Source organism: Vanacampus margaritifer, chromosome 19 (assembly GCF_051991255.1).
Source record: "Vanacampus margaritifer isolate UIUO_Vmar chromosome 19, RoL_Vmar_1.0, whole genome shotgun sequence".
Classification (NCBI taxonomy): domain Eukaryota; kingdom Metazoa; phylum Chordata; class Actinopteri; order Syngnathiformes; family Syngnathidae; genus Vanacampus; species Vanacampus margaritifer.
In genome coordinates, this window is record NC_135450.1 from 13,378,293 (window position 1) to 13,389,226 (window position 10,934).

Here is a 10,934-nt window from a genome sequence, read left to right on the forward strand (position 1 = left end):
TAGTCCACTAAATGTACTCGCGTACCTTGTGTGGACACGCGTGGGTGATACGTGTCAGTGTGCGCGTTCCCAATACGCGCGCGCGCGCGTCACTCAGCCTTGGCGCTAGATAGCGAGCTGTCATATCAGTGCCACATGCATATTCATGATGATGCTGATGTCACCCCCGGGCGCTTGAACGAGTTGACAACATGAACAACTCGGATGTACAAAAAATGCTTTGCGGCTTTTTTTCTTTCTTTTTTTTCTCTCGGTGGCTGTCAACGTCTTACAAGTTAATCACCAGCAGTTTCAGTGAATGAGACTAAATGGCTTCTTAAATAGTTTAGGAGGAAATTGGGACGTGGTTGGTATTATTGCAGGCAGAAATGGCCCACACGTGGTGCTGTAAATTAAATATAATACGTGAGTAGGTCGTTCCTCTACTATGAGATATTTTTATGTTGCATCTGCCATCTAGTGGTCAAATTAAAAAGCTACATGAAAACTCGCAGGAATGAATTGATATATTTGAATGCCTAAAATCCATCTACATTATTGCTATTCACGAGACTATTTTATTACCTGTTACTAATTATTATTATTGTTTTGTATTAATTACGGTTTAATGCTAAAAAAAAAAAAAAATTGTGACATTTTTGTTCTTTTTTAATATATTTTTCTTTTTCATTTTGACAATTGAAAGGTATTGAATCTTATAGTTTTCTTTTTTTCTACTTTGTATTTATTATCTATTTATTTGAATTCAAACTTTTTTGCAACTAATTACACTCACTGGTCAACAGGAAAATGTAATCAAAGATGGCTGCCTAAGCATGCTGATTAAAAAACTGTATTTTTTTCTAGCATGTTAGGTTGTTTTTTTTGATATTTTCATCCCTAATTTAACACTTAATTCATAAATATTACATTTATTATTATTATTATTAAAACCTGATGTGCTAGAGAAAAATTGAGGGCAAATTGTCCACCCAAAAAATTTACTTGCACATCTGATTAAAAAAATGTAGTAAACGTTTATTGACCAGTGTTTCAAGCCAAGTTCAAGTTATCCAAAATGTATTTATTTATTAATTAAAAAAAAAACATACTCACATACTCATTTTATGACATTTAACTCTTTCACTGTCAGACGTTTTCAGAAACGGGTTGTCCCCAGTGCCAGCCGATTTAAGCATTTTGACTGATCTTTCAAGGTCCCCAGAAAATGTTGTGTTTGGACTATGGAGACACACATAAAAAAAAATTAAAAAATTGGATGACGTCTTTTGACGTCATTGGCAGCCCTCCGTAGGTTTTTACTTGACGTCTTTAAACGTCAGTGGCAGTGAAAGAGTTAAGATTGTGCAGATATTCTCTGTTGTGCTACTTATATTCTTATACAGTACACGAGTCAAATGTGTGACTATATATTTTCTCAAATTAAATCAGGTAAATATGCAGAAAAAGCCAAAAATAAGAGATAAAAAAAAGTATAAGAAAAACACTATATATATTTTTTATATAAGTGCTTAAACAAAAAAAATTAAGCCCAAAATTAATAGTAATATTTTTTTTTCTAAAAATCGGAAACTTTGCGTAGCATAATAACAGTATTACGCATCGCTTGAGCGCATTTCATTCTCCCCATAAACAAAGAAAACAGCCTTGAACACAGTTTTAAATCTGCGAGTATTTACTCATAAACATGTGACAACTTTGCTTCAAGAATAATATGCTGCATTCTGCTTGTACAATGTCATATATTTCCACAAATACTAGTAAAGTAGATGCAAAGAAGGAAGATTATTATTTTTTTTTTTTTTAACAACACATCTGCATTATAATTCCGGAGTTGAGGATCCAGAACAGCATTCAACACGACCCAAACGCACACACACACACACACACACACACACACGCACACACACACACACACACACACACACATACTGTCAAGTAGCGTTGAAGACTACGAAAAGGATGCACACAAAGTGGATGTTCATTCTGTCTCTGAGAGGCATCTCTGGTTGAATCATAGTTGGATTTACAGCCAGCTGATATTTAACTTCACTGAAGTTGCAATCAAATCAGAAAACGGTTCACTTGTCTCCGGGGATGAAAGCGAGAGTTGTTAAAGATGTTGGCTGTGCACTTACCCTTCATTCAGTGCCATTGACGGAGCTAGACGTAAAAAAAAAAATCAAAAAAAAAAATCAATTTGAACTCATTCACTTCCAGCCATTTTCACAGAAGCAACCCCATTTGCTCCTGACTGGTTTACTGGATTAGGACTGATTTTGCAAGGTCCACAGAATATTCTGTTCTATTGCTATAAAACCTACCAAAAGAAAGATTAGAATCTCTTATTTCATCAGGAAAAAAGGAAAGGAAAAGTATATTCGTATCTGTTTCCGTTTTGCAGCAAGAATACAGGAAAAGGGGCTTGTTGCAACATGGCCCTGGTTGATCTCTTATACTCTGCTGCCACCTGCTGGCCGTTTTTTGTAACCACTACCATTGCTTTAAGCCACCTTTTCATATAGGAAGCTGTATCAAACCCTTCTGTATGCTCTAGCATTACAAAAAAAAAAAGCGTAGAAATACATTTTTGGGAGTGAAGAAAAAGTTTTAAAAAACGTATTTATACGTTTCTGGGTTTGAGTGAGTTTGCTGGGCTGGCAGCGAATGAGTTAAAATTTATTTGGATGCTAATTCTACATCGTGACAAACTCTGTTGCGCTCAATTTGAAGATGATTTCAATTCCTCGTAATCAATGTGTGCATTAAAGTAAACGTCCCTGAACGCCTCCCCGGCCTTACATTTAGGGACACCTGCTGCATCAAACAGTTAAAAAAAAAAAAAAAGTATCAAATGTATTATGTACTCACTGAAATACAATGAAGAGGTGGATGATGGGCAAATGGGAGAACAATGTTCATTTGCTCTGGTGGGGGGGTGGGGGGTGGGGGGGGGGATGAGATGGAACAAATCAAGTCATGGAATAGTTTGGAGACATTCCCAAAAGATTACACTGCATGCGTGTAATCTAAAAAGTCGTTTGAGCATTTCATCAATTTGGAGTTTAGAGAGTAGATATGAAGGATATCAAATAAAAGGCTCAAATGTCTTCCCGTGAAGCCGTCTTGAGCAGTACTTGCATACTTGTAGGCCAAACGTGGCACTTGTAGTGGAAAACATCCACTGGTGAGCCGAATTGTTCAACTGGAGCAACACGACGACACTGACCTGACGTTTGAAGTCCAATAAATGCTCAAACGGCTTTTCCAAAAGACAATTTTCGCCACGCGTCTTTTAACACCAGCAGCCTTTGCCCTGCTCGGCGGAGCCGCCGTCGCACAGCCCCTCCTCCTCCTCCAGAGCTGCCAGGTTCAGCTCGTCGTTCAGAGACATCCGCAGAAGGTCCAAGTCCTTCTTGTTGGCCGCCAGCACCTGCTCGGCCAGTCGCGTAAACGTCTTGATGGAAGGCAAAAATCAGAGTCGTTTCTTTCCGTTTTGTAACCAAGGGAAATTTAGTACGTTCATTTAAAGTTAAAGTAAAGTTTTTAAAAAATGCAGTAATAAATGTAATAATAATGCATACATTTGTGGAGACTGGGGTCAAATTTTACAATTTTAAAAACGTGCAGAATTTCACAAGTTATTTTATGTTAAAGATTAGCTAGCTCGCCTCTTAATATGAAAAGAAAAATGCACTGAGCTGTCACCAATGTCTTACAAATGCAATGATGCCATCTAGTGGCAGAAAAATGACCTCAACACAAATCAATATCACACTTGTTTTATACAATACAGAACATCTTAATTTTAACTCAGTTTTATGAATTATTATTTATTATTATTATTAATTTTTCCCCCCACTTTTATGTTAACAAGCGTATGAAACTTAAAACAAATTTTTGGGGTATACTTTGTACATTTAGAACAGATATAAAATTTGCGATTAATCGCGAGTTAACTATTGAAGTCATGCGATTAATAACGATAAAAAAGTTGAATAGCCTGACACCGCTACTAAAAAAAAAAAAAAAAAAACTAATGATGATCATAGTACGATGCAAATTTCTCACCTCTGTTATGTTCTGGTTGGTGAAGGCACTTGTCTCGAAAAAATCCATTCCATAAGCTCGGGCAAGCTGGAGGATGTAAATCAGTAACATTTTAGGCTTTTGCTTTTCACATCAAAACAACTGATGCACATTTGACTCATTCACTGCCATTGACGGTTATAGACGTCAAATATTTATTTGAACTATTAACCTAGAATTTTTTTTTAATTGTACATTTAGAACAGATATAAAATTTGTGATTAATCGTGAGTTAATTCGTAAAGTCATGCAATTAATTATGATTTTAATTGCCTGACGGTCCTAATTTTTTTATTGTAATTAATCGCATGACCTCAATAGTTAACTCACGATTAATCATACATTTTATATCTGTTCTAAATGAACTTTTTTTTTTTTTTTTAGGTTTTCATACTCTTGTTAACAAAAGTGGGGAAAAAATGTTAAACTAATAGAAATAGTTCAATTTTTTTTTTTTTACGTCAATAGCCGTCAATGGCAGTGAATGAGTTAATGAAAAACTTGCAGCACTCACAAAAGTTACGGAGTTTCAGATTTCTGGAGGAGGAGCAAGGCACAGAGTTAAGGGTTTTTTAGCTTGTCATTTGCCAACTAGAATCAGCCCTCAATCACTTGAAAACTTTATTTAAAATTCATTATTTTGTTTTTTAGAACAGAGCTTTACTATGATCCCAAAAGACGACACTTTATGACTTTATGCAATATTGTTGATCATTTGTATGTGCACAAATCTTTTATAATTATTACTTTTTTTTTTAAGTTATATCTTTTTTGTATCCAAATAGTTCAACAGACCTTCCAAATTTTTGGGGTTTTAAGAATTTTTTTTTTTTTCCCCAATCAGAAATATTAGGAGGTACTTGGCTGAAAAAAATATTTCCCAGGGGGGCAAAAAGGTTGGGTAGGGTCATCCTTTCACCCACCTTGACACCCTGCTCCGTGGCCACCTGCCTCTTGTCCACCTCATCCGATTTGTTCCCGACCAGGATCTTTTGAACCTTCTCCGGAGCGTACTACGGGAATGAGAAATTTAATGAGCGGACGACTGCGTTGCAAATGACAATCCAAGCAAACGCGGCGCGGCTGCCGCTCACCTCGTCCACGTCGCTGGCCCACTTCATGATGTGCTGGAACGAGCGCTCGCTGGTGATGTCGTAGACCAGGAAAATTCCCTGAGGGCGGATCGGAGATTGCGAGATGTTAATTAGCAAGACGCCAGAGAGAGCGCAGACGATTATAAATTGCGCATCGCCGGCCCGAGGGCGCGTTAAAAAGGGACACCATCTTCCCATTTTATTATCAGTTTTCCAGTAAATAGAAAATTCAATTTTAGTAGATTGGAACGTTGGGTGCAGCCCGCGGGCGCAATTGCACAGTGACAGGACTTGTTAGCAAGATTAACATCAAGACTCTTTTAGCGTCTGCAGTGCATTTTTTTTTTTTTTTTTACCTCAGCTACGGGAAGGCAGGATAACAACAGTCTTTGAATACAAAAACAACAGCACCTCGATACACAACAGCGCGATAACGCTCCAAGCCGGACTATCGAGATTCAAACCCGAGTCTCAAAATTGTGAGGCAGGCGTGCTAACACCTAGAACGGCATTCAGCATTTCCTAGTGTATAGAATCCAAATATGCCAAATAAGTTCTCCAACAAAACAATCAAGAAAAAGAAAAAAGAATACAATAAAGAAAAAAATAATGATATTTTTTAATATACAGTATAAAGAAAGAAAATAAAAAAATCATATCAAAAATTTAAAAATAAATGCAATTAAAACAATCAAATAATTATGATTAAGAAATTATTTTAAAACGTATTAATAATATAATTACTCAAAAAATGTGCCATATAAGTTCTTCAACAAAACAATCTGATTACAATAAAAAATGTATGCCATTAAAAAAAATGACAAATTAATATTTAAATGTCCCATATAAGTTATTCCACAAAACAATCTGATAACAATAAAAAAAAAATAGTGCATAAAAAAACTAACATTTTTCAACAAAACTATTTGATTACAATAAAAAAAAAGAAATAAATGCAATTAAAACAATGAAAAAATATGAAAATGTAATTTAAAAAATAATAATTTAAAAATACAAAAAAAATTATCTACATGTGCCCTGTAAGTTCTTCAACAAAACACGATACAATATTACAATAAAAAATAATACCATTTAAAATGACTACAAATTAATTAAAAAATATTGAATAAAACATTTCTAAAGATTAATATCTTAAAGTGCCATATATGTTCTTCCACAAAACAATCTGATAACAATAAAAAAAAAATGCAATTTAAATAATGGAAAAAAAATATATATATTAAAAAAATTATACAAATTAATATCTAAATGTGCCAATATGGATTCGTCAACAAAATAATCTGATTAAAATTTAAAAAAAAAACTGAACGCAATTAAAAAAAGATGATTTATTGGCAATAAAACATATAAATCAAAATTGAAGAAATGATTTTTGCTCCACGTTGAGACGCAATGACTACCTGCGCTCGCCTGTAGTACTGCTTGGTGATGGTCTGGTAGCGTTCTTGGCCTGCAGTGTCCCTGGGAACATCAAAACAATAATATTGCCATTATGTTTACAGGAAGTGAAAGAGTGGCAATTTGTCTCAGTAACTTGTCAACTATGTTGAAGTCAACTTGAGGAGCTAAGTATCATAGCTATCATATGATATTCTGCATGTAGCGCAATAGCATCAACACACAACGGAATAAAAATAGTCCTCGACATGTGGGGGTGTGGCTACCATCTAGCTCCACCCCTGAAATGAGAATACAGTACTATATACTGTACAATGGACAACAATGACCTTTTCAAAGACATAATATCCGCTTCGGCAGCGAGAGCTACTGGCGCAATAACACATGTCACACACACACACACACACACGTTGTCAACGCTTACCAAATTTGGATTCGCACTTTGATACCATCTATTAGCAGTGTCTTCATTTTGAAGTCGATCCCTGCAGGAGACAAAAGTGAGGTGTGAATAAACAATGCAGTTTATTTTTTATTTTTAACCAGAACCTACTATTTCACCATGCTTAAAGCAACACTAAGAAACTTTCAATTTCAGTTGATTATGGTGGCGCCATATGGACAAAAGCGGTAATGTTATGCCTGAAGGAAGACCACATTTCCCATGAGGACAAGCGCATCGCGTCGTTTTTGAGCTCACGCCAGCGAGTGAAAGCCAGGCCCATGTTACTCCTAGACTGTTCGTTAGCTTCCCTTTTTCTTTTTTCTTTTTTGTCTCCTCAGACAAAATTTTCAGTTGTTTTGCAGCTTCTGCCAGGAAAGCAGTAATCGTGCGTCGACATTCAAATTGACTTCCGTCTTTGTAACGAATGGGGAAAGGGGGAAGTGACTTATGCCATAAAGCAGTTTTAAAGTTGATGTGTCAGAAGAGCTATGAAAATATTTTATTAAGGTTGAAAAGTTCCTTAGTGCTACTTTAACGTGTGTTTGATGTGTTAAACACGCTATGAAAAACTGGGTGAAGTTGAATTATTTATTTTTTAAAATGCCATTAAAAATATATATACTGTTATTTGTAACATTTCCTTTACCCTAGAATAAAACAAATCATAAGGCCTGGGATGTTCTACATTTTAAAAAAAGAAAATAGCCTGATAGCATTTGGTCGGAAAAATAAATACAAAAATCAGCACTATGTAATCCACTAAACTGATAGAAACAAATACAAAAGTCCATATTTATTGCAGTTTTTGTGGTTTATGTTTAATAAATGGCTTTCAATGCCTCTCTCTCTCTCTCTCTCTCTCTCTCTCTCTCTCTCTCTCTCTCTCTCTCTCTCTCTCTCTCTCTCTCTCTCTCTCTCTCTCTCTCTCTCTCTCTCTCTCTCTCTCTCTCTCTCTCTCTCTCTCTCTCTCTCTCTCTCTCTCTATCTATCTATCTTTCAGCCATTTTACAGCAGCCTCTGTCAAACAGGAAGCAGACTGCGAGTATGTGGGACGAACAAACAGAGGACTTTTCTTTTCCACTTACTTAGCTTTATCATAGCAAAGCACTTCGTTATGAAATGTAAATCCTTCTCAACTCGTACTGGACTTTCCATTCCCCGCGTGGCCGCCTCCACTGACTAATGCCCCTGAAGTCAGTAAAAAAATAAAACCGCAGCACTTGTACAGACCACAGTATTCCCCGAGAAGTCAATTAACGGCTTATCTCGGTTAAACTGACTCACACCCAAGTAACCCAGCGTCCCACTGTGGGGAAAAAGACAACTGAGTCCAATCGATTTTCATTTTCATTCCATTTCTAAGCTCACACTAAAATGACCAAAAATTTATAAGCTATGACCAATAATCATATTCTTGAGTTTATGACTCAAAAAACGCAACATTCATTAAAACAAAGCATGTAATTAAGGCCCATCTTTAAGAGCTTCTGCCGAAGCTTAAAAAAAAAAAAAAGAGATGAAATTTCTGCAGCTTACATTCTCCATTGTCGCAACGGTTGAACAAAACAAAAAACGGCAGTGTGCATTTTAATGGAACACGGCTGAGCTTCACTATCAGCGGGCCTTAAGTAAACGAAGGGGAACAAATCCCAAAGTGACTTGACAAATGAACTGAGCGTGTTCCAGCATTCGCCATAGATGAGCCGGTGACATTTGTCAACGTGTCGGAGGACACGGCTCATGGATGGAGAGATGAACGGATGAATGGGCAGATGCGCCAATCCTTTAGGAAAAAAAAAAAAAAAGGCTTGTCAGCCGTGACATTATCATTACGACGGGAACAGCTGCGGGCTTTACATCGCAGCAATGTGGCGGGGAAGCATCTGTTACTCATAATACTGTAAACTTCATGACATTTACTGCGTTGATATCGTCGTTATGTAATAATTCCAACTTATTGTCAGATCTTGAAAATGATTGTGATGGGAATTTGATGTGTAAAAGAAGTGCAGTCCATATGTTGACATATCGTTTCATGAAAGACGAAAACTTGAAGTGATAAAGCCACAATATTTTTTTTTTTAATATTGTTGTCATTTGATTTCTAACTTACTGATAATAATTTATAATTTTAAATTAAACTACAATTTCAATTACTACACTAAAATGACAAAATCAGCATTATCGTAAAAAAAAAAAAGATTATTAATAATAATTTTGAGTTGTTTAAATGTATACATTTGCACCTTTTTTAATTTTTAACTAATTTAATAAATTTGTCCAAAATGAACTTTTTAAAAATTATTATTATAGTGTTTCAAATAATTCTATTTTTCTTAATATTTTTTTATGTTTAAAAATGTTCTTGTTTTGTACCAAAAAATAAATAATCGCCCTAATCGTGATTTCAATTAACAAAATAATCATGATTAATATTTTCTTCATAATCGATCAGCCCTATGTTTACACAATGCGCTTCCTTTTCAATAAAAAGCTATTTAGCTGTCATTTCCTGACTTTATAATGTCAACCCGGGTGCAGAAGGGTCACTTTCCATGTCACAGGCGATGTCTGCAAACAAACGCCACAACATAATTGCTTCCTGTCCACAGTGGAAAGAAAAACAACACTGCAACACAGTTATGTCAAAATTCTTTGTTCACAATGGTAAATAAAAACAAATAAAGGTAAACAAACTATTACTAACGGGTGTCAGTATATGCAGTGCAGTTTTACACCACATTAAAAACACTTGCTAAATTAACAACTGTTTCTGAGAATAGATCTGAAAGGTCTAACTTGCGTCACAGTTATCCTTCAGAATGAAAACTAGTTTTGTGATAGCTTCTTGATCTTTTTTTATTTTTAATTTGACATAAAAAGAATGAAGAAAAATGACATTGAACAAAAATATTGCTTTTGCTAAACTAATGTTAGCTAGTTTGAATGTGCCCCTCTGACATAAACCCTGGCCCCCGCCAGCCCCCTCAAAGTGGTCTAGAACCGCCACTGGGGTGACCCTGAAGAAGGTAATGAATGAATTAGCATTAGCAAAACAACAAAACTGATTCATGTAATTAGATTTTTTTTTTTAATTAGTTAATTAGTAGAATTGGAACTTCAGATACATGTTGAGTAGTTGATCGATGGGACGCCCCCTGCAGGCGACATAATTATCTACTCTGTGGAAAGGTTGCGGGTTCAACTCTTAGCTCAGGCTCTCCCTGGACTAGTCGCCGGCCCATCACAGGGAAAATGGTCAAACACAGTTCAATGTTGGTTAACAACAGCAACTATAAAAGGAAAATATTCATTTTCAAAAAATTGTATTGGAACAAAAAGGTGCCCGTTTGATCTGGTTAGGCATTCTCCCATTACATTATGACATATAATGCAACACATTTCAAATATAGTTTGTACTGGCGCTTACCTATAGTTGAAATGTGAGACGGGTGAAATTCATTGTCGGTGAATCTGCATAGCAAACATGTTTTTCCAACCCCGGAGTCTCCGAGAAGCAGGAGTCGGAAGAGCACATCGTACTGCTTAGCCATGGTGTTGAATTAAAAGAAAAGGAAGGAAATAAAAAGCTGCCAGTCGGCTAACTCAGCGACGAATGGCTCCCTCCCCACTCTCGAGCCATGTCTGCTTCAAGTGGCAACGTCACAATTTGTTTCTTGTTGTGGACTGAGAGACAAAACAAGGATGCTCGCGCTTGTTTCCCCACCCGCCGAGGCAGCCTCCTCCTGTGGGTGCGGTGAAATCACTGTTAAGCTCGTGGAAGAATGGTTATTTCCGGTTACTGCCTTTTACATTTCTTAATAGATTTGCTTATGAAACACGGGTATAGATTTAAAAAATATACAAACGATACCATGTATGTTATT

General features: G+C 36.1%; 1 protein-coding gene across 1 annotated transcript; it reads right to left on the minus strand.

Moving 5' to 3' along the window:
* Positions 1–1,042: 1,042 nt before the first annotated feature.
* rab15 (RAB15, member RAS oncogene family) lies at positions 1,043–10,791 on the minus strand. Its single transcript, XM_077552718.1, has 7 exons — positions 10,478–10,791; positions 7,027–7,087; positions 6,605–6,665; positions 5,184–5,261; positions 5,013–5,102; positions 4,072–4,137; positions 1,043–3,457 (listed from the first exon to the last, which is right to left on the minus strand). The coding sequence occupies exons 1-7, from the start codon at positions 10,599–10,601 to the stop codon at positions 3,296–3,298; spliced, it is 642 nt and encodes a 213-aa protein (XP_077408844.1). The 5' UTR covers positions 10,602–10,791; the 3' UTR covers positions 1,043–3,295.
* Positions 10,792–10,934: the final 143 nt, after the last annotated feature.